The 25,975-nt window shown below is 32.7% G+C and overlaps 1 protein-coding gene across 1 annotated transcript in view; it reads left to right on the top strand.

The window, feature by feature from the left end:
• Positions 1 to 25,975, top strand: part of LOC114330981 (NPC intracellular cholesterol transporter 2 homolog a) — a 59,080-nt gene that overhangs the window by 16,845 nt on the left and 16,260 nt on the right. Inside the window, exon 2 of the mRNA XM_028280431.2 lies at positions 18,021 to 18,131. Within this exon, the coding sequence (XP_028136232.1) occupies positions 18,021 to 18,131 (111 nt within the window). The remainder of the gene's footprint in view (positions 1 to 18,020; positions 18,132 to 25,975) is intronic.

Genomic DNA, 25,975 nt, shown 5'->3' with positions numbered 1-25,975 from the left:
TTACCATGGGGATGGTTGCCACCCCATCTCGGGGGTGGAAATTTTTTATTATATTTTGATCACAAAAGTTGGTAAAAACATTCATTCTAAGCAAAAACGTTCTATACATTTTTTTGATAAAATTAGTATTTTTCGATTTATTCGCTATCGAAAGTGTAAGTTTTAGATCGAAAAAATCAATGTTTTTAATCAGTTTTCTGCTAATTACTCAAAAAGTTTTCGTTTTATCAAAACAACTTTGCTTAACAAAAATGTACCTTTAAAAAAAATAAACAAATCCGTTTTTTAATTTTCTTTAAAAACCAATAGTAATCGAGCTATACTTTATTATATGTTAGCTCTTCTTCGTCAAATGCTAAATATTGTAGTTTCAAAGTCAAAAGACGGGAAAACTTTGCATCTTTCGAGGAAAGTTTGTTCAAACTAATTTAAAGTAATTAAAAATATCTCTCTTTAGAAATAAGAAAAGTCTCTAGCTCAAAAATTAAGTGGCTTATAATGAATAGAATGTCAGTCTCTATATTTTTCAGCAAAACAGTGATTGGAAACAACCCCCTAATCACCACCCTAATTATAATTAGTCATTGACCTTATTTGTTCTTCTTTACTTATGTTGTATTATTAATAGGTTCTAGAAGTTGGGCCGGCTTAGAATGATTAGTTTTAAAAAATGGAGTTAAACGCAAATAACCAGTTTTTGTAGTTTGCTAAAAAATGTCATTTTCTTCGGAATAGAAAGATTAGCATCAGAAATACGAAAAAATATTTAAATATTAAATTGTAGTTTATTTAATTTCCAAGAATAAGATTTGCAAAATTTTTTTCTATGGCAAAAATTGAGTGAGCTATTGACAATTAAAACTTGAAATAACATGCAAAAACCAGCTTTACCAACCCTTTCAAAGTCTGCGACTGACGATTTTAAAAGGAGTTAATATTAATAGCCTAATAGATCTTGTAAAAACCTATAAAATTATTTTTTGCCAGACTTTCTAAGATAAAAAAGTACCGTTAAAAAATCAATATATTTTTTTGAAAAAAACAAGGAAATCCAATTGGAAGCATAATAATGTAAGTTAGCTGTGTTTTTAGTCATTGGCCCTATTCATTCTTCTTTATTTGTGTACTATTAAGAGATTCCAGAAATTTGACTGGCTTAGAATGATTAGTTTCTAAAAAACTGGAGTTAAATGCGAACAACGAATTTTTGTTGTTTGGTAAAAAATTATATTTTCTTTAGAATAGAAAGATTAGCATCAGCGATACGAAAAAATGTTAATATATGAAACTGAAGGCTATTTAATTCCCAAGAACTTGGTTTGAAAAAATTTTTTCTACGGCAAAAATTGAGTTAATTGTAAATGATTACCTATATCGAAAAACATTGATTTTTTCCATATAAAACTAACACTTTCCATAGCGAATAAATCGGAAACTATTAATTTTATCAAAAAAGTGTATCGAACCTTTCTTGCTTGGAATGAATGTTTTTATCAATTTTTGCGGTCAAAATATAATTTTTATTCCCGTGACGGGGTGGCAACCACCCCCATGGTAAAAGCGCCTTTCGGCATCATATAGATTTTGATCCTTGGACTATCCACTACTCATTCCCAAATTTTCAAGCAAATCGATAAATTTTGTAACAACTGTGAGGTGAAAAGCTTCAGTTACTGGACTACCGAGCCTTAATCCTACTTTCACATGAAATTTATCAGTATTTCTAGTCCAGAAAGCCACTGCGCATCCGCTAGGAAAAATATTCTAATTCGGATTTTTTGCACAATCTTACTCAAAAAGGACTCCTTTTAACAAATTTGCATGTTGCCAGGACCAAACGGTGGTCAAAAATTTTTTAAACGTTTTTTTTGTTTTTTTCCTAAAATTATTATTTTTGCATGGAAAAAAGTTTTTTTAGATTTTTTGGATCATTCCAAACAGAAAAGGTCTTTAGTGACTTTTCTCTAAAAATGATAGTTTTTGACATATAAGCGATTAAAAATTGAAAAATTGCGAAATCGGCCATTTTTAACCCTCAAAAACTATGTGAGAAACTGAAAATTTGAATGTTGCCAAGGTAGGTAGATATTCTTTAAACATCTATTGATGAAATCCCGAAGAGTTTTTTGCAATACAATATTCAAAACTCCTTTGTTTTTTAATTGCTAATCAAGCGTGCGCGACACTATTTTCCACCGACAGTATGGTGCAAATGAAAGGAATAAATTCGATATTTCGTAAACTGGCGACTTTAAGGAAAAATCCCGAAACAATTCGATTTTTATTTTTAAGTTATAATATTGTGGCATATATGGTATACTAGTGACGTCATCCGTCTGGGCGTGATGACGTAATCGATGATTTTTTTAAATGAGAATAGGGGTCTTGTGGTAGCTCATTTGAAAGGTTCTTCAATTCTCTATTCAGTAATGTAAACATTTACATAATTATTTATACAGGGCGTCCTTCTACTTCTTTTTTTGTCAAATAATTTAATTTAATAAAAAATTTTTGGACACCCTGTATAAATAATTATGTGAATGTTTTTATTACTGAATAGAGAATTGAAGAACCTTTCAAATGAACTAGCACATGACCCCTATTCTCATTTAAAAAAATTATCGATTACGTCATCACGTCCAGATGGATGACGTCACTAGTATACCATATATGCCACAATCTCATAACTTAAAAATAAAAATCGACCTGTTTCAGGATTTTTCCTTAAAGTCGCCAGTTTACGAAATAACGAATTTATTCCTTTCATTTGCACCATACTGTCGGTGGAAAATAGTGTCGCGCACACTTGATTAGCAATTAAAAAACAAAGGAGTTTTGAATATTGTATTGCAAAAAACTCTTCGTGATTTCATCAATCGATGTTTAAAGAATATCTACCTACCTTGGCAACATTCAAATTTTCAGTTTTTCACATAGTTTTTGAGGGTTAAAAATGGCCGATTTCGCAATTTTTCAATTTTTAATCGCTTATATGTCAAAAACTATCATTTTTAGAGAATAGTCACTAAAGACCTTTTCTATTTGGAATGATCCAAAAAACCTAAAAAAAGTTTTTTACATGTAAAAAAAATAATTTTAGGACAAAAACAAAAAGAAAAACGTTTAAAAAAATTTTGACTACCTTTTGGTCCTGGCAACATGCAGATTTGTTAAAAGGAGTCCTTTTTGAGTAAGATTGTGCAAAAAATCCGAATTAGAATATTTTTCCTAGCGGATGCGCAGTGGCTTTCTGGACTATTCCCACATATCTCCAAAATCTAGTTGTCACTCGCTCATATATATCTCTCACAATCTTTACATATATTTAGCGGAACTCCATTCTTATTGAGTGCCCATCCAAGAATCTCTCAGGGAGCTCTGTAATATGCTTTCTAAAGATCAATGAATACCATATCAGCGTTTGTTTCTTTATTCCTGTATATTCCCTTAACTTCTTTATATTGAAAATTGGAACTGATGTTGATCTACCTTGCATGTGGCTAAACTGATTATTATCGGATGTTTGGGTTATTTCACGTATCCGTTTTTCAATTACTCTCTCCCATATTTTCATAGTGTGACAAAGTAGTTTGACGGCCCTTTAATTTATACATTGTTGTATATCTCTCTTTTTGAAGTTATACTTTTTAGGCGTGTTGGGAGTAAATTTATATGTGTGCGAAATCATCAAAATCTTGGTACCCGGCGCAGCTTAAACATTATACGTCCTCTGATTGGGTAATTACAATGACCTGTCGACAATTGTTCAATATGTCGGTTATTTTATTAATACGTCAATGGTTATCGGTAAACAAATTGTATGTAATATATTAGTAGGTATTTATTGTTGTGAGGACAGACACAAAAAGCAATTTTATAATTGTAGTGACTTTTTAAACAGTTTTTAAAAGCAAAATGTACGTAATTTTAAATGTTTCAATATTGTAATAAAAGATTAGGACCTACATACCTCTTTGGAAAATGTAGGTACCTATAGTAGGTAATGCTTTGATTTACATAATTTGATTACCAATGCAATTTCTACCAATCTTCATATCTAATAAATTGCTTTATTAGTCTATATTTTGTTGTATTTTAATATTTTAATTCCGTAAGAATCAAACATATTTAATTAAACTAAGAGAATAAGCAACTGTCAAAAAAGTTTAAAACGTATAGTTGCTATATCTTTCCACATCATTCAAATGTCTCGCCAGCTGTTCTTCGTGCGGTGACTTAAAAGTGAGTTCAAAATCTAACAACCTTAGAGACGCAGGTTCAATTCCCAATGCAAATTCTTATTTTTTTTTATTTTTTTATACATTTTATGATTGTAAGCGTATGTATTATGTTTTTTTTCAGAAAATACGTATTTAGTTAAAAATTTTTGTCGACAATTATTGTTCAGAAATCATTTCTTTGTTTCATTTTTCAATGTGTTTGCTTGTGTTTTATTCTTTTATTTTTTTAATTTTTGGTATTGTTTTAATAAAAATTTGTAGAAAGTAGTGAGTATTACAATTGGTTTAATATTTAAATAAAATATAAATAAACTGTTTAAAGTATATTGATTTGGTTGAAATCATATAATAGAAGTAACGTGTGATCCAAAATTATTGTCACCATAGGTGGCTCTGAACGACAGAGATAGCTATACAGTGCATGTCTATTCTTAATTCAGATATACTTTCCAGTTTACGTCAACTTTGCGGTGTACGTCAACTTAACAAGAAAAGTTAGGTTATGTAGAGATCTTGTTTGATTTTATTTATTATTGTTACTTATAATTTTGTTAATTCTTTTTATATTCGATTAAAGTTCTGGTTTTGACTGATTTTTTATGTTTTATAATGTTAATCAAATTTCATTGATAAACCAATGATAAAAATTCAGATTAAAACACAACATACGTAATTTTTTGCACGGATAGCTTTGATCCCAATAATTGTGGATCGCTCGTTATAACTTCTTACGTGCGTACAAAGTACACACACTTTTTTTTGTTTTAAACATTGACTAATTAAATGAAAAATTAAAAAACAGGTAGGTAATAATTAGATTAAATTAAATTAAATATACCGTTTCTCCATTCGTCTGACATTTATTGTCCCAATCCCAGAATTCTAATTATGTATTTAATAAATACCTAAATTAAATTATTATAAAATAGTATGTGGTCTGCTAATTATTGTTTCCAAAAACTGACTAAATAGTTTTCAGCCGAGAGGCAGTTAATTACTGTTCTGATATTTCCCGAATTATCACTCTGGCTTTCGTGTTCGGTTCCCCATAATTTTAATCATAGTATAAATGTAGGTTGTGAGTATAATAAAGTTAAAGTTTCCTAGAAATCATTATTTGCGTAAACGGAAGTCGATCACTAGTCCATGACATATTTGGATGACTCAAAAATTCGACAAACTTGCTTTATGCAAGGATTGCAAGGTCACTATTATTGGTTGGTCAAGTTGAGAAACACAAACTTCTGTAATTTTATACAAAACTTTGTTAAATTTTTAAATAGCGCCTTTAATCCTGATGTCCCGTTCGTGTCAACTACACAAATGTACTGTCCGGGTCAATATGACCAAACTATGGTTTACTCTCCTTAATCGAAATAAAAAAAGCTAATGGTGCTAAACAAAACTTTAATATGCAATTTAACATAAAATTATGATTAACTAAACAAAAATTATGTTGTTAATGTAAATTAAACCTTAAAATTAAACGGTATTTTTTTCTTCGATTATCCAGAAAAGCCTAATAACCAATAACTACAAAAATTTAATTCAGTCTACAACTGGAACAGTAACAAAAAGAATGGGTTCTACAAATATGTTTATGATATATGTATACAAAATAATATTATATTAGTCTTGTTATGTTATCGTCTTTAGAGCAAGTTTACAGCGTACATGCTCGTTTAGCAGGCGGAGTTAGGTTATCCATATAGGGTCTACTAGAATTTCCATCTTGTCCATTCGTTTCTGCTCGTGTTCTTTTTATTAGTTATTGTGACCCTTTGGTTATTTATATCTTTTTGCTGGAAACGATAACTGGTTTCAACAGTGTCTTTTCCAATTCCTTAAGAAAAATTCGCCGTTTTTTTCTGTTTATTTGAATTCTATTGGAGATTTGTTGATGTCCATAAAACAAACGCGTTGTAGGCAGAAATGTTCAGCGGATTATAAAAAACAATCATTAGCCAGCTATTTGTCTTCATCTTATATGTATATGTACCAACAAGCTGATTTTGAGTATCCACTGCTCCCTTATTGGAGTTGTAATCTAAAACAATTTGGGGCTTTTTTTCATTTCTGACATTAATATCTTTTCCATGATGCAAAGTAATCGTAAGCACAATATTTTTATTATTTTTAAAAATATTGTCAACAACAGTGGTATCTTGTGTGAAGCAAAAAACGAACTTATTTATTCGCGATTTTTGCTGGAAGCTCCGGTTTATTTTTCTTAGTGTCCCCAGCATTGTACTATTTTTTAGAAGAAATTGTCCTAAATTGTACGATGTAAAAAAGGTATGAAAACTAATATTGTGACCTTTAAAATCACGACCCAAGTCACACACCACATGCATTACCTGATTTTATTCTGGCGCGGCACCTGCTTTCCTGTATATATCTGCAATTTGAGAGCATAAGACGTTTTACTGTTCATAAGTACATACAGACCAAATTTTTGTGCCATATTTCGCTGGCTTGCTTGAAATGTCCTGTTTGAAAGGATATGCTAAAGGCAACTAGTGGCTCATCGACGGTAACATTTTCATTAGGGTTAAAAAATTTTGGTAGATTTTCTACCCATTTTTCCCAAATTTCATGTATTGCAGAAAGTTTATCAAAACGTCTCCTATCCTGTCTAGTGGTCTTGTTATCAAAACATATTATTTGTAATATTTTTGTAAATACTTCAAGGGACATTGTTGATCGAAATATAGTAGTACCAATAACTTCTTTCTTCATTCCACAAACTTTTAATTGATTAACTATGGGACTTAAAATCTTAAGCTAAAAATAAGAGACCAATGCTTGGAAACCAATTTTATCCAAGCCTTTCCAGTTGGTTCCACAAATATTGGTCATATTATCTAAAATTTGGTTTGCAACTATGCTTGCAACATCGTTCAGCTATACTACAATTATTTTTCAAGTTCTACCTTGCAGAAACCTCTTTTTATTTATAGACGTACCCGACTGACAAACACTGTTAAAAAATATAGAATACTGCCAACTAAACATACGTACAGAGGTATTTTTTAACAGTTTAAATACGCGGGTCATATTAACCCGAACGTAATATTGGTAACAATTTAATTTTTATCAAAAAAATCAGTAAGTTTGTTCTAGCAAACAGTCAAACTAGTCAGAAACCTTCAGCAAACAGTTGGTCAGTGAGAGAACATAATACAGTCACCAGTGCTATTCCCTCTACTCGCGCTGGTCCACTATTCGCTGATGGTTTCAAACCGTTTGAAACTGGTGCAAGAACAAACCTATTATGTCAAAGTAATTCTATTTGAACGAATAATCGCGTTAATTTCATTAAAACTTGAACGCGATAAGAGAAATTTAAAATAAATTAGTAAATAGTTCTAAATATTATATTATTGCATATATTATAATATATTATAATGCCATATTACAAGGTATTCTACTTTCCCGCACGCCGTGTGGGAAAGTGCAACTTTCGCAAACGAAATGCGTGCAGGAAAGTGAGGTTTTAGCACGGTCGTAGAAAATAGTATATTGTGCAACAAGTGCAGAAAGGTACTAATTTCGCACGAGCTTGAAAAGTTGCGGTACGAGACCAAGCGAGTGCCGCAAGTGAGAAATTACCTTTCTGCACGTGTTACACACTATACTTTTTATACAACCACAGTTTTTGCTAAAAATCACAATTTCCAAACGAAGATTTAGTAAAATAATATACAATTGTATTTAACTAATACTAATCAATTTAAATTTCTTATAGCTAAACAAATTATATACAGAAATCAGTTAAAAAATTAATGCATTGCCTTAATTTGTTAACTATTTTAAATAATTATTACAATATAATGTTACATTTGACGTTATATTTATGCAGTCACTGATTTCCACCATACCTACTTCATTCGACGTATCTTGCTGCTAAATCCTTATTGGTTAATTGATAATAACTATAAAATATTTTTTTACGGCCCTGCTAAAAGAGCCACTTTCACGCACGCATTTCGTTTCCGAAAATTGTACTTTCCCGCACGGCGTGCGTGAAAGTAAATTTTCCCGCAAGGTGTGCGGGAAAGTAAAATACCTTGTCATATGGCATTAAAATATATTATAATACATGCAATAAACTAATATTTAGACATTATTTGTTAATTTATTTCAAATTTATTTTATTGTGTTCATTTTTTAATGAAATTAGCGCGATTATTTCATTCATAGGAGATTCTGAACCATATAAAGCTACAGAAATCTGAATTAAATCGATAATTTTTGATAATCTCCCGTCGTTAAGTATATTACGTCAGATGCCCTTCGTTGCTACGAAAAAATACATTCAGTGACATTAATGACAATTAATGTTTTAAAAATTATAAAAGTGATGACTTTCAATCGTCAAATATTTATAAAAACTGTGTGTTTAACCCTTAAACGCCCAACCTTTTTTAGGTTCCATGTACTCCCAAGGGTGGGTAAAAAATGTCCACCTCGAAAATAGCTAATATATTTATTGAGAGTTGTTGGAAATGGATTAAACTTAAGGATCTTATGCTTAATAAACACAGCATCTTGTAAAATATTAATATAAACAATTTACAAACCTTACAACAAAATTACAATGTACATAAAAATTAACATACCAGTAAAAGCCAGTAATTCAAATTTGTCGATTTTCTCCACATTCTTCCTTTCAGCCTCCTCATTGGCGAATAATTATGTCGATTATATAATTATACATCTATAATTATATGGATTATGTTCCTACCAACGAGAAATTATATAGAAACCTTTAGTAACAAGTTTTACCAAGGGTGTACTTTTTATGCCCACCCATATTTATCTCAAGCTATTACTTTTATTTTCAAAAATATCGGTAGAAACAATTTAACATTCGATAAAAGGCTGTCTTTTTAACAATAAATAATTTTTGGAAAATGTTTAAACACGTAATAAATATGTTACAAGGGAATACGCATTAGGTGGACATTTTTTACCCACCCTCGGGCGTTTAAGGGTTTTAATGGTACTTACATAAATAAATTACAATAAAATTTTGGTCTTGAACAGTTTTATTCATGAAATAATCGCAACAAATTGCACTCGACCTCTGAAATTAATATAGAATTTTTGCTCTCGTGACACTTTGACCTAATTTCATTTCAAATTAAAACTGTCAAAGTGTCACTCGGGAAAAATTCAATAATTTCAGAGCTCTTGTGCAATTACTACTGATAATTCGATGAAATAAAATTATTTTGGCATAATATTTAAAAGTCAAATCAGTAGACAATTTCAATGGTTTTGAATCGTCATCATAGAAACCAATACCGTCGTCGTGGTAAACCCATATTAAAGGTTTGGTTTTGACAACCTTGGCAAAGTATTAATTTTTGTGTATTTTCACCTCTAAATAAAAATTGATAAATCTCTATTTTTTGGCTTTTTTCCAAACGTACGGCCCTAGAAATAATATTGTTCCTAACTCATGCCGAAAGTGTCTTCTCCGCACTCGACTGCTTGCCCTAACTCCGCTTTCGCGTCGTTCGGGTCAACGGCAGTCTTGTGCGTGAAAGTATCACTTTCCGCACTAGTTAGGAAAATAACTATTTTCCAAGCAGTGAGAAAAGTCGGCCATTGCAGAGAGAAATATTTTTTCTCACGGGTTCTCCATACATATGAGGGCCGTTTCCATGGTAACATGCACAATACAGATATATAATATTGTTGTTAAACAAAATGTGTTGAAGCAAAACTTGCCAGGAATTACCTTCTAAAACTGTTGAAATGTAACTGTTAATTATAATTGTAAATAAATAAAATATAACATAATATTTATATTATAAATATTGAGAATATTAAATACCTACATATAGTGTATATGTATTTATTTCAATTTATTCATATAATATACCATATACCTAATAGCACCTAAATTATATTTAATTTTGAAGTTTGAACACTTGAAAAAACCGCATCCATAGAAAAAGTACAGTGTACAACACATGAGAAAATGACATATTTCTTTCTCGCTTGATTTGCGCTCGTGAGAAGTATGTCTTTTTTCTTACTTGTTGTACAATATACTATTCCGGCCCAGAAACGTCACTTTTCTGTAAACTAATGTCATATATCTTATATGTACTGTGAGAAAATATCAAGTATAACATAAAACTGTACAGAAAAGTGCATTTTGAATAGTGGTTGTAGAAAAATAATATTTTTACAAAAATATATTTTTTAATCGCGTACGTCATTTTTATACGTTCACAGTAATTATTAAAAAATATATCGTATAATTTGTAAAAATGTTTTAACTATGTGTCAGTATAAAACTATTATCAGTATTCATTTCGTAAGGCTTGATTATTGCTTTAAAGTTTACTCTTATCTTTTGTAAGCATGTATTGCCTCGTGGTATTTGTCAGTGCTGTGATTTCGTTTTTTATTTCATACTTGTGTTTACCCAATATATCTGTGGTTTATACAAGAGATTGCGGTACTGTAATTACTACACTATAACCTATAACACTAATTCAATAAAACAGTCACTCTAATATCTTTCCATCAATAGGAAATGGATGATAATATTTATACGAACACACCTAATCTCTCCTCTTCTACCGTCGAGGGAGTACGTCTAGCTTTTGATGAATTTTCTTCATTCTTTTCTGTTCTTCGGCATTTGTGTTGCTTTTTGCAACATTTTCCTTCATTTTGTAAAATCTTTCCTATGTCGCTGTTATATTACTTTGTTGGTATTTCTCTTCTGTTTTCCTTATTGAGTTAGCTTCCCACACTCTTTTCACTTGCCTCTTACTGTCTATTCTTATAAATTCCTCATAAATTTTACCTTTTTTCGAAAAATTTTATTTATTCTCCATGTACGTTTTATTTATCGCTATAGTAAAATTTATTTACAGTTTGCATTGTTGAGTAATAAAAACAATAGTTTTACGCACTTAACGAATATCTTCCGATCCCGCAAGGTCAATAAAAATTTGAAATTGTTGATGATTTTGATAAATTAAAAAACATTGTGAAGCTCTTCGCTTGTTTAGATATTGTATAATAACATTTAAACGACCCAGAACTCACAACAAGAAGGTGGTTGCACTTTTTACTCCATTCACACCCTTCTCTCCATACAACCAATGAGTGTGTGTTCTTTACATTATTTATACAGTACATTTCTTTTTCATTTGTTTGTGTCCAGCTTTTCAACGTCAACTTTGAATTTTGATTTGGTGGTAAAATCTGGCAGCATGGACCTTAATTTAAGTGTTGCCTTAATGAATCCATCACTTGATTGGTTCCGACATACATTAGGCGATACTTCCGTGATTAACTCTACGTACCGCTAGACAGCTTGCGTATGACAGAGATGGTTTTGCACATTCCAGTCTGGAGTGTTGCCTGATATAATGTAGGAACTTAGATCTTCATTTGAAACGCTTTGAAGAACTGGTGGAAAAAATAGTTTTGCAACATTCCAATCCAATATTTCAGTGTAGTCCTCTGCTTCAAAATTTAAAGTAGGAGGGATGAAATTTCTAATACGTTTGCCCTTCGCTTTAGTATATCCGGCTTTTAACACTCTCCTTAGCCCTAGCTCTCTAATGTGTTACTTTTGAAGCACGGGACTAAACTGAAATAATAGACTGGAATATAATGTTGCAAAACTATTGCAGACTGTTGCAAAACTGTCTTCTCCACCACTTCTTTGAAGTGTCAAATGAAGATATAAGTTCTTGCATTACATCGGGCGACATACCAGACTGGAATGTACAAAACTATCCCTGACACACGCAAGCTGATGAGAGGTGCCTAAAGTTGGTCACGGAAGCATCGTCTAATGCAGGGGACGCAAATCCGTCGATCGCGACCCCTAGGTCAGTCGATCGATGGCAAGAAAAAATTATCTACCTACCTACCTATCCCCGTCCTAAATATTACGAAAATTCCTAGTCGGTAGATCGCAGAGAATTAGAAAGGCAGACAGTAGATCTCGAGTCCGATTAAGTTGGTCACCCCTGGTCTAATGTATGTGGGCCCCAGTCACAAGATGGATTCATAACGGCAAGACTTAAATCAAGGTCCATGCTGCCAGATTCTACCACCAAATCACACTACAAAGTTGAACTTTAGAAGCTGGATACCAACATGAAAAAGAAATTTACTATGTAAATAACGTAAAAATCACACTCATTAGTTGGTTGGAGAGAAGGGTGTGTGTGGAGATAGAAGTGCAACTACCTCCTCGTTGTGAGTTCTGGGTTGTTTAAGTATTGTCATACAATATATAAACAAGCGAAAAACTTCACAATGTAGGAGAAAAATGAGATAACTAAATGTTTTTTAATTTATCAAAATCATCAAAAATTTCAAATTTTTATAGATTTTTATTGACCTTGCGGGATCGGAAGATATTTGTTAGATGCGTAAAACTGTTGTTTTTATTACTCAACCATGCAAACTGTAAATAAATTTTACTATAGCGATAAATAAAGCGTACATGGAGGATAAATAAAAATTTCCGAAAAATAGGTAAAATTTCACTTTCTTCATAATCTTTAGGCCCGTTGCGGGATCGGAAGATAAAGTCCGATTTTAATAATTTTTGTTTTGTTTTTCTTGTAACTACCAATCGCAACTTTTCCGCACTATAGCGATACGGGATTATCAACTTTACTTTTTTCGCACCACCCTAATGCATATCTCTGAATTTGTCATTTGCATTTTACATCATCTTGTACAGTAAGTTTTTAAAAATTTTCTTACATTATTTCAATATCTCATCTAATACATTTATAAAAAGTACTGGGTTTAAACTACCTCCTGGTCTAACTTCTTGCGTTCATTCAAATGGTGGCGAATGCATATTTTTGTGTTCTTATTGTATTTATTGTTTTCATATACATAATATATTTAATATACTTTTAGTTACACCAGGTCTTCACTTACTTGTTTCTTTTTCAGACTCTTCCTTATAGTTTTCCTTTTGATTTTATGAATTGCCTTTTCCATGTCTATAAAATTTTTGAATAACTACTTCCCTATTTTTCTTTCTCTATGCTATTTTTCCTCTTAATGCTATCTCTTTTACTTGGTGCATAGTGCATAGTGAATGTGCGTTATGCCCTTTTCCGAATCGGCTTTGAACGTCCTCTAGATTATGTTTTATTTATCTTGACTCTTCTTTCCTTTAATATATATATCGGGTTGCTGCTACACGTCATAGGGATATGCCTCTATAGTTATGACAATCTCTTCTATTTCTCTTCTTGTTAACTGATAAAATTATTAGCATTTTTGATCATCCTCTAGGCAATATTTTGTTATTCCATATTATACATATTTAGGATATTATAATAATCTTTTATAGTTTATCTCATCCTCTAGGCAATATTTTTTTATTCCATATTATACATATTTAGGATATTATAATAATCTTTTATAGTTTATCTCATCCCCTAGGCAATATTTTTTTATTCTATATTATACATATTTAGGATATTATAATAATCTTTTATAGTTTATCTCATGCTCATTTTCAGTTTATTCTTTCGTAAATAGATTAACGCATGACATTCATTTTTTTTATTATTTAAGATTTTTCTGTAATATTTACACAGTTTTGCAAAAGTTTAATCAAACATCTTTTTTGTACTTATACCGAGTGAAAGAAAATGAATGTTTTTCTTATGTTCAGTTTGAGACACCATGTAGGAAGAACGAGGTACAAATTTAATGTGAGTATACATCGGAATCGTATTATTGTGGTCTTATATTCTGTGAACATTTTGTTTTTTAATGTCCCTGATATCTTTAGAAACAAAGAAAATATAATAGTTTTGTAGTTTAACATGTGTTTTAACCGAATAAAGCGTTTGAGACAGCCTGCAGGGAGGAAACAGTATGAAGGTAGGATTCATCGATATTATGTTGTAGTCTCATCATTTTTGAACATTTTATTTTTGAAACTTCTCTGATACCTTTAATAACAAAGAAGGTAAGGAGGTCAGCTCCTCAGAAAAGCTGAGCTCCATACAGTGCGAAAGGAACAGAATTTCCAAAGAAAAAAAACTCTATAATCTACCTCTCGCCATTCAAACAGCCTCCACGTAGACACCAAATCCGTACTTACTCTCAAAAAAAAAATCCACCCTAAAACATCACATAGCCTCCATTATGCAACCTTGTCTCTCTTATTTGAGCTATTCATACCGCTTACCTGCTTGACAAATAACTCTTATGTGTGTCAATAAGAACTGTTTACGTTATGTGCCTTTGTGTTTTTAAAGTTTTGTAAACTGTTATTTTTCATTGTTAATTTAGTTTTGTTTCTGTTAAAACACATGTTAAGGAGTAAAAAAACACCTATTTTCTTTGTTTCTAAAGATATCAGGGAGATTCTAAAATCAAAATATTCACAAAACATAAGACTATCACACGATTCAGATGTATACTCACATGTGTACATCTTCATTCCTTGAAGGTGCCTCAAACTTAACATAAGAAAAACATTTTTTTCCACCTACCTCTACCGAAAGTATACTTTTCCGGACCTGTTTGTAGGGAGCAAAGTTGTACTTTTCCTCCCTAGGGAGGAAAATATTTTTCCTCCCTAGGGAGGAAAAGTAAAAGTGACGTCATGGTATTTCATTCATGAAATGTAACTTATTGACGCCCTGTACAATATCTATTTTTTATTACGTAAGTTTCTATACATTTTAACGTTTATTTATAAAACACTCTGTATTTTGCATAATGGTAAAAAACAGTAAATTGTTATTTTGATTTAACAATGTTTACATTATTTATTTGACTTATATTTGACAGTTGACAGTTATATTGTACGTACTTGTTAGTTTTAGTTTTAATAAATTTTGTTGGTTAGTTACATAAATAAACTAAGTAAAAATGAAAAAATGACTTGTTATTTGAGGAAGGTGGAAAAACCATATGTATAACATGGGAGTAAAGTGCCTTTTCCTCCCTTGAATGATTACTGCCCTCCGCTACGCGTCGGGCAGTAAACTTCATTCTCGGGAGGAAAAGTAGCACTTTCCTCCCTTGTTATACAAATAGCTATTCTTCCACCGGTAAGAGTATAAAAATGGAGTTTTAGTAAACCTTTGCAGAAATGCGTAAATACTAAATAAAAATCTAAAATAATAAGGAGAAATTAGCGGGATCCGTTATTTTATTCCGAGCCAAATTTTTTTATATCCCTAATTTATATCTCGTAGTATATTTTAACATCCCTAGACTAACTTCACAAAAAAGCCATAAAGCACCGGGAATAGATAAAATACCGGCAGAACTTCTCAAGCAAGGAGGAAGGAATTTGACACAACAGATGTACCAGCTAATACGAGAGATATGGATAGTAGAAGAAATCCCCCAACAATGGAAGAAAAGTATAATCTGCCCTATTCATAAAAAAGGAGACAAACTGTTGTGTCAGAATTATAGAGGCATCTCTTTACTTTGTTCGGGATACAAAATATTCACAAACATCCTTAATCGAAGACTTCAACCTCTCACGGAAAAAATCATAGGGGAATATCAAGCAGGGTTTAGGCAAAATAGACCTTTGACCAACTATTTACAGTTAAACAAATACTAGCAAAAGCATGGGAATATGATATGGACGTTTACAATCTCTTTGTAGATTTTAAACAAGCCTATGATTCAATAGATAGAACAATTCTACCTAATATATGGGAAAAATTTGACATACCATCAAAATTGATACGACTAGTGCAAATGAAAATGACAGAAACAGAAGCACAAGTATGTATTCAAGGACAGATCACTGATGCGTTTACGATAACGCAAGGACTGAAACAAGGCGACGGACTGGCTCCAACGCTTTTTAATCTTGTTCTTGAATATGTAATTTAGACGGTTGACGGTGAACGAAAAAATAACATACTTACAAACAAATCTACCCAATTAGCAGCATACGCGGATGATATAAACATAATGAGCAGAACAATGAATGCAGCGGAAGAAACCTACGTTGAGTTGAAACAGAGTGCAGAAGCAGTAGGGCTAGCAATAAACACAAATAAAACAAAACTACTCATACAAACCAGATCAAATAGACCGGCGCAACAACACTTTATTGACGATATAGAACATGTGAATAGATTCACGTACCTAGGAATGGATCTGGTTGCAAGCAATGAAGAAGAACCGGAAATAAATAGAAGGCTTGTGCTGGAAAATAAAGCCTATTTCGCGATGGGCCACATATTCAAATCGCGAGACGTACACCGGAAAACAAAACTCCGGGTATATAAAACAATAATCAGGCCCATAGTAAGTTATGGCTGCGAAACATGGGTGGTGACACAGAAATCTGCCAATGCATTAGATGTGTTTGTAAGAAAAGTATTACGTAGGATACTGGGCCCAATAAGTGAAAATAACAACTGGCGAATTAGGTATAATAGAGAAATATACGAGCAATATAGCGAACCAACTCTAGCACAACACACTAAACTGCAGAGATTACGGTGGGCAGGGCACGTGGTCCGCATGCATGAGAATAGAATCCCCAGAAAATTGCTGAATGCAAGAATGCAGGGAAGAAGACCTGTTGGAAGACCTAAAAAGAGATGGGAAGACGAAGTCGATGAGGATGCCAGGAACTTCCTGAGAATGCGTTCATGGAAAACAACAGCGGTAAATCGAAATGATTGGAGAAGCTTATTGAAGGAGGCCAAGGCTCGATTTGGGCTGTAGTGCCATTGGATGGATGGATGGATGGACTAACTTCATTGCTACCAGGATCTTCCTCAGACTTTATGTTTCCTATTGCTTCCTCTAGTTCTTTTTTATGTATAGTTAGCTTAGTTTCCTCCGTGTTTTCATCTAATCCACCAATTATGTTGTTTTAATTTTTATTTACTTTTCCTTGCTAACCGTCCAACAGTTTTTCGAAATGTTCTTTCGAAATTATATGTTGACCGAGAATCATGTCGGTCAACATAAAATTACTAAAGCAATCGGAAATTGTTAACCTCTGATCATGTTCCTTGATTATGTAAAGTAATGTTCTTATCAGTTAGTCCACTATGGTTCTCACAGCCTCTACTTTTAATTGGTTATTATTGTCTGCTAGTATCAATGAAATAAAACTGCGGGTCTCTTCTAAAATACTACTACTACACCGATTCTCGTAGTGTCCTGGAAATCCTTTATCTGGTTGTTTAGAGCTTTTCTGTATAAACCTTTGCTTAGCTCTGTTTTATTTTGAAACTGCTTGTGATGAGAATGGTTTTTAGCTTATTGACTGTTTGCCGTAATTCTCTTCTGCTTTATATTTTTTTTTTCTTACCTGAGGTCTCACAGGCTGCTTTTTAACACAAATATTAGTTCATCATTTATATCTGGTTTCATTCTGTATATCTTACAGTTTCTTCTTTCAAACTATGCCATTGAAATACATACTTGCTGTTCTCTGAGTAGTGTTAAATATTTCTTAATTTTTCATTAATTCCATGAAGTATGATTGACAAAATACATATTCATGTGGACACACGATATCAGAGTTAAATAAACTTTAACGTAAGATGTGACTGTAACGTAAGATGAAAGAGATCTTAACAAAATTGGTGCCCTTTGACCACGCGATGATATACTAGTTTTTGTGTTTTCCAGTATTTTACTAAATTTATAACTAGTTTTAAGATTGTACTCAAATTTCTTGGATTAATTAGAATAAATTTATTCGCACAATACATCAGGCATTTTTATACAGTATTTTAAGTTTAAAATCTTTTTTAGGATCCGTGACTGGCCAAATAGTCAAAGTAGAGCTGGCAGGTTGTGAAGGCGAAGATCGATGCCCATTAAAACGAGGCACAAACGCATCAATGGTGGCGACGTTTAAATCGAGTAAGCTATTAATTAACAATATTGTTCCAACAAAACGATTATCTGTTTCTAAGTATGTAATAGAACAAAAAAAATAAAAAAAATTGCACCCGTGTCCACTGTAGCTACTAATCATAATTATCATAATGTAATCATAATTATTTACCATGTTGTACCCTAAATATAAAACCAATGTGGTTGAAAGTTATATTTTACGTGTTGCTACCCCCTATTTCTAGCAGCAAAGAATAAAATTCACTTCTTATAATTTTATAAATTTTCCCTTACGTCTATTGACCATTAATTTAGACAAGTTAAATATTTTAACAAATTGAAGAGTCTCAGATGCAGAATCCACCAATTTAATAAAAATTAAAATGGTAAATAGTAATTTAAAACTGAGATTTTCGTGCTGAAAGTTCTTTTTGGTACATCCTTAATCTGCGACTTTTTCAATTAATAAGACCGCAGACGACGAACATAGAAAACGAAAAGGAAACCATCACATTCCGTTTTCATTCGTCTAGGAAAAAAGGACAGAAGAAGAACTTTCAGTACTCAAATCCGAGTAAAGATAGAAAAATAATAAATGATGGTTTCGATTGTTTTCAATTCAGAGGGTTTCACACCCGCTGGACAGGCTGTTTCTACCATTTCAGGCGTCCTCAGCAGCGTTCGTTAGCGTGCACTCCTCTGAATCGAAAAACAGCTGGACCATCAATTTAAAGGGAATCTGAAAGATAATTCAAATTCCCCATTAGGACGCGATACCGCGACATCTCATAACAAATTGAAGAGTCTCAGATGCAGAATCCACCAATTTAATAAAAATTAAAATGGTAAATAGTAATTTAAAACTGAGACTTTTCGTGTTGACAGTTCTTTCTGGTACATCCTTAATCTGCGACTTTTTCAATTAATAAGACCGCAGACGACGAACATAGAAAACGAAAAGGAAACCATCACATTCCGTTTTCATTCATCTAGGAAAAAAAGGACAGAAGAGGAACTCAAATCAAAGAACAGTACTCAAATCCGAGTAAAGATAGAAAAATAATAAATTATGGTTTTGCTTGTTTTCGATTCAGAGGGTTGCACACCCGCTGGACAGGCTGTTTCTACCATTTCCGGCGTCCTCATCAGCGTTCGTTAGCGTGCTAAATTGATGGTCCATCTGTTTTTCGATTCAGAGGAGTGCACGCTAACGAACGCTGCTGAGGACGCCTGAAATGGTAGAAACAGCCTGTCTAGCGGGTGTGCAACCCTCTGAACCGAAAACAAGCAAAACCATCATTTATTATTTTTCTATCTTTACTCGGATTTGACTACTGAAAGTTCCTCTTCTGTCCTTTTTTCCTAGACGAATGAAAATGGAATGCGATGGTTTCCTTTTCGTTTTCTATAGTCGTCGTCTGCGGTCTTATTAATTGAAAAAGTCGCAGATTAAGGATGTACCAGAAAGAACTTTCAACACGAAAAGTCTCAGTTTTAAATTACTATTTACCATTTTAATTTTTATTAAATTGGTGGATTCTGCATCTGAGACTCTTCAATTTGTTATGAGATGTCGCTGTATCGCGTCCTAATGGGGAATTTGAATTATCTTCCAGATTCCCTTTAACCCGGCATTGGTCGATAGGCTGGTTGTTACGCGAGTGGTCGCGCGTGAGATTTTCTCTCACATATCCAACTTTTGCCTTCCTTTACAAAATTTTACAAAAAAGATGAGGTTTTATCAACGATAAAGCCATTTGTTTTAAAACGACATGACGTTTTTCTGTTTTATTATTATTATCTTTATATAAAATGTGACTATTGATGCCGCCAATATTTAACATTGAAAAATATGTGGTAAGTGACCATCTACAATTAACCCGTGAAACAGAATATACGATTTTTATATCATCGACCACATCCACGCCACCTTTTTTTACATCATAAAAGGATATTATTTTAGGTTTTAAGGGGAATAATCAAATTAATTTTTATTAAACTGGCGTCACCAACTGTGACGCCAGTGGTCGCTTGATGAGAGAATCTCTCACATGACGCGCACTGACTCAACAAAATGGCGATACTAAGAAAACTGGGTCACTATCTGAGCGGACGAGTCTATTAGATTGTCGATGGAGGATAGTTAGGAGACTAGAAGGAACTACAGCGCGTATAATTTCCCAGAAAAAAAGTTGTGTGCAATTTTCTGAAACCGTGAGAGAAAATCTCATATAGCGACCACTCGCGGGTTAAATTGATGATCCAGCTCTTTTTCGATTCAGAGGAGTGCACGCTAACGAACGCTGCTGAGGACGCCTGAAATGGTAGAAACAGCCTGTCCAGCGGGTGTGCAACCCTCTGAATCGAAAACAAGCAAAACCATCATTTATTATTTTTCTATCTTTACTCGGATTTGAGTATTGAAAGTTCCTCTTCTGTCCTTTTTTTCTAGACGAATGAAAACGGAATGTGATGGTTTCCTTTTCGTTTTCTATATTCGTCGTCTGCGGTCTTATTAATTGAAAAAGTCGCAGATTGAAGATGTACCAGAAAGAACTTTCAACACGAAAAGTCTCAGTTTTAAATTACTATTTACCATTTTAATTTTTATTAAATTGGTGGATTCTGCATCTGAGACTCTTCAATTTGTTATGAGATGTCGCTGTATTGCGTCCTAATGGGGAATTTGAATTATTTTTCAGATTCCCTTTAAACTGATGATCCAGCTGTTTTTCGATTCAGAGGAGTGCACGCTAACGAACGCTGCTGAGGACGCCGGAAATGGTAGAAACAGCCTGTCCAGCGGGTGTGCAACCCTCTGAATCCAAAACAAGCAAAACCGTCATTTATTCTTAAATATTTTAATTTATAAGGTTTTCAAATGCTCTGGGAGTGAGGGCTTCTAAATCCTCCCTCTTTTACGTCCTTTCTTCCCCTACATCCCAAAAAGTGCAATTTTTTCGTTTTTAATTTTTTTTGTTGGGTTGCAATTAATTTAAATATTTCAAGAATATCACACGCATAGCAGAGACTTCTACAAAACTTGACACTTTTTATTGACACGTAGGTTGAGTATGCATTTTTTTAACAAAAGCGTATAAAGTTTTTTGGCGATGGCTGTCAGTATAATTTTTTTTATTTTGTCAACAAATAGATTAATACAGGTAAACAGAGAGAAGTGTACTTTTGAAGTGTGTAAAATAAATAATTCCTAGCTGAGCGCTTTCGGCTTTTAAAGTCATCTTCAGAGCTATGGTACAATAAAAAGGTCTCTAATGAATAATTGATCTTAGAATTCCAAAGTTTAACTTACGTCAAAAAGTTCAAAATACTTCTATTTTTTATGCAGTTTTTTAATGAAAAAAACCTTGTCTGTCTGTTGAAATGTCTAATAATTTTTAATAGATTATTAATTTTTTTCAGAGTTTTCCTTAAAATAAAATTTTTTTACGATCAAAAACACGAAAATCTGGTATTCTAGTGATTTTTAGAGATTTTCCCCATTCTGCAGACATAAAAATCGATCAAATCAGGTTTTTTTAAAGGTTATAATATATTACGTCATTACACTGAGTTCTTTAGGATATTCAAAAATTGGACATAAAATAACTCCGAAAAATCACGTTTTCAAGGACTTTAAGGGCTTTCGCGAGGATTTGGAGTTTTAATCATATTTTTTGAGATCAGTCAAAAAACTAAGCCTCAAAAAGCATTTATTGCTTATTATACTGTACTCTTTATTCCAGTATCAAAGTCTCAACCCCCGTTCAGTATACAACCAAGTGTTTAACACTAGAAAGTCTGGCTTAGCATACCTACCTAGAAAGCCCGAAGGGATCATTTTGGCCCCAAGTTCTTAAATCAATTAAAACTGAGTTTAAAGAAATTATGTCAACTCTAGACGATAGAATCTGATTTTATTTTTTAGTTTTATTGTTAAACATTTTCGCAGCCTATCAAAAATATTTGGAACACCATACAGTTTGAAGTTTTTGACATTTTCCACACATTGCCTTGTTAGAGCCGTGGGACTAATTGGAAGTATGATTTCCTTTACAAAATATTTTCAGCTGACTTTTTTTCGTTTTTGGATAGTAACAGTGCTGGTTGTTGGTAGAACCGGTGTTGCTGGGTGTAGTACCAGATTTCGAGAGGCAAGTCTTGAAGCAGCTTTTGTAGTATAAAAACGCGCCATTTGGTCATCTACACCAACCCCATATTTGGATGGTTTCTAAAAATTTATTGTTTCAGGATTTTTTTCCATAGCCAGCAATATCCAGCTCAACAAAATCACATTTTTGTCACTCTTTCCTTGGTATCCAGTTAGTGTTATTTTTTCGTCGCTCTGGAATATAAGGGTAACATAAAATTTTCTATTTTCACACTTCACGCATAGAAAATCTTCCTTTCTGTTGATTTCTTTTGCAATGCCTTGGCCAATTTTAACAAAGTGAAGTAGTTACCTGTTATTACATTCTTGCCCTTTTCCAGTTGATTTTCCATTATCCGCAAAACAGCGTGTTCACCAACAATTGTCTGGCTAATTGGCTCGGCCAAGTCCATCAAATTCACACACACCAACAATTGTATCTTTATTGCGTAGATGATCAGTACCTGTATAAGGGTAACCATTTAAAATAAACAAATAACAAACACACATAAATATAATTTTACCCATTCGACAGGAATTTGAAAGAAAGTCAAATTTCCGAGAAAACACTAATAACTTACACAGGGCCAATTTGGCCCCTTCAGACTTCTATGGTAGACTTGTTAGAAAAACCATTTAATAAATTTAGTAAACAATATTTTTTTTTTGTTTGTACCAAATATTAAAAGTCATAAAATATGAAATCATTATTGCCTCAAATAAAAAAACTAGAATAAGTTCAATTCGCAACAGGGGCCAAATTAGCCCCTCCGACTTTCTAGTGTTAAACTGATCGACTTCTTTGATTTCTTCTCCAGCGACATATATATTTACGTTTGGATAATAATTTCGACATATAATTATTGTTTTTATCTTCTTGATATCTATTTTCTAACTGAGATTTCTACTTGCAAGAGTTAGATCACTTAAAAAGTATTGAAGATCTTCGATGCTATCTTCCACTATCGCTGTGTCATCAGCAAACCTGATGTTGGTAATATGTATATATGCCGTTACTTTATATTCTTTATAGACTGCTACTGCTTCTGCGAGGCCTTTTTCGACGTATTGTTAAAAAGGATTACAGAAAGTATAAAACCTTGCCTTACTCCTTTTTTAATTGAAAAACCTTTGCTGTTTTCGTTGAAATTTTAAAATATTTCGTTGCTGTCCTCCTGTAGGTATTTTATTATTTTGATGATTATGATTTGATAGAACAGAAAAAGTTTTGGTAAATTGCAGGTAATGCTTTTGAATATTTTCACGTGTAACCAGCGACCATTTTGTCAAGCGAATCATATTTTCACATTAATCCGGTTAACAAGGAGCTAATTATTAGTCTAAGTATGTACCAAAAACACTCTGACAAAGTGTAACAAATGCAATACCTACAGGCGAAATTTAATTAACACACTATGCGAGCCCAGCTCAAAGTTCAATTGTGCTGAGGTGTATAACAACGGAGCATAATAGATATATTGTGTGTATATTGCATTTAAAGTTACAGTCATAGCAACCAAACAAAGTATTCACAATAGATATTCATTAAATTTTCCACAAACCTAAAATTAAATTGGTTTCTTTACAAACATCACACCAAAAGACAGCAATATGTTCAGAATTTAACTGCTATTAATCGCTAATAAGTTTTAGTAAAGGGAACTAAGGATTTTCTCAGGACACTGAAATATCCAGGTAGCTAACAATTTAGCGATTCTAGACCTATCGGAAGAAAACCTACCTGTTTCCTGCCTAGAGTTCGTAGTCGTTTTTTAATTATTAACAAATTAGTGCAAAAACGCGATTTTTTCGATTTTTTAATTAAAAAGCTAAATAGTTTTTTATATCATAAAACAAGCCTTAAAATGCCGATTTTTGAAAGAAAAAAAAGTTAATTCGTTGTTTCGCAAACTGAAAATTAAGTGAAAATCGTTATTTGTTAATAACTTTTATTAAAACTAACTTAGAACTTTAGTGTTTCATCCAAAGTTGGATATTGGTGTACTTAAAAAACTATCAAAATTTGAGACCGATACTTTACTTAGTTTAAAATTTATTCTGTTTGTTTATCCCAGAGACTTTTTTTTGCAATAACATAAAGCATAAAGTAATAAAGATAAGGTAATCCTGAGTATGCCAAATGAAAGCAAAAGAAGTAAAATTTAATAAAAAATGTTTGTCCTGGTAAAAGGTGTATTAGTTTAAAAAGCCCCTATAGGGCTACAAACATAGAAATAAAACTTTTCCGCTCTGTAACAAGAGCATCATCAGTGTTACCTAAAATAAGTATGACCGTATTAATTAAAGAAAATTGTTAAAGCTAAAATTATGACTAATCTAAAAGCTAAGTTTGTTTATACTTACAAGAACATGGTGAGCCACCCAAAAATACAAAGGTTCGAACCTTTTAAAAATAGACTTAAATCATCTTGGAGGAGACTACTAACTCAGTGAGAGCTTTATTAGTGGACTGTTTAGCATAGGGTGAATTTAAAATAGAATAAAAAAAATAACAGTAAAAAAACCAGACCTTAAAGTAAATTGTAATAAAAATATTTCCTACCTTGTCATTTCTCGTTGCACAAGCTGGAGCAGGCCTGCTATTTTTCGTACTGCTATTGCTGAGTAGTATGAATCACTCGCGAGGACTATATTGAGTTTCTATACACTTTTCGGAATAATTGTAAGTGACTGTTAACCAAGAGAGTTGGTTGGCGAATTGTCTTTTTAAAATGAGGCGAGTAGGCAGGTAATTACATACAAAAAACTTTAGGGTTTTTACTTGAAAATAATGATAAAAATTAATACATACTCACTGAATTAGGTATTGGCCTACTCGTATATACGGGGTGTCCCATAATATTGAAAAGAAAATGAATTAAAATATTCTTTACAAAAACAAGAAAATTAAAAATTGTTATTCCTACTTATGTGGACGAACCACAACCGCCCACCACAATACGCAGTATTGTTACGGCTCAAAAGGCAAAGGACATAATTTTACTATAGAGCGTTTATATATACCACTATTAGTTTTCACTGTGGCCACTCTAACTATACCATCAGATCCAGGATGAACCTCAATTATACGGCCCAAAGGCCATTGTAGCGGGGGAATATTATTTTGGCGGATTATCACTAAGGTACCTAGTTGGACGTTTGGAGACGGAGAATTATTCCATTTAGCCCTTTGATGAAGAGTTTGGAGGTACTCCTTAGACCACCGTTCCCAAATCTGTTGGTGCAACTTATTTAATAATTGCCAACGATTCAACCGATTGTGCGGAACATCGAGCAACGTTTCTTCGGGCGGAGCACTCAAAGGCTCCATGGTCAAAAAATGTCCTGGAGTTAACGCACTAAGATCGTTTGGGTCTAAACTTAACGGGCATATTGGCCTCGAATTCATGATGGCCTCAATTTGAGAAAAAATAGTATATAACTCTTCAAAAGTTAGTACTTGTTCTCCAATTGTGCGAATTAAATGACCCTTTACCGTCTTAATATTAGATTCCCATAAACCTCCAAAGTGTGGAGAAGAAGGGGGAATGAGATGCCATTGAATAGATTCATGAGAAGCAGCTTGTGATGCCAATCTGTTAAGTTCTGCTCTGGCTCCAACAAAGTTAGTGCCATTGTCACTATAAACATGTTGACATCGGCCTCTACGACTGACAAATCGCTTAAACGCAGCTAAAAACGCGTCAGTGGATAAATCAGA

This window comes from Diabrotica virgifera, chromosome 4 (assembly GCF_917563875.1).
Source record: "Diabrotica virgifera virgifera chromosome 4, PGI_DIABVI_V3a".
Taxonomy (NCBI): domain Eukaryota; kingdom Metazoa; phylum Arthropoda; class Insecta; order Coleoptera; family Chrysomelidae; genus Diabrotica; species Diabrotica virgifera.
This window is presented reverse-complemented; position numbering and strand designations above follow the sequence as displayed.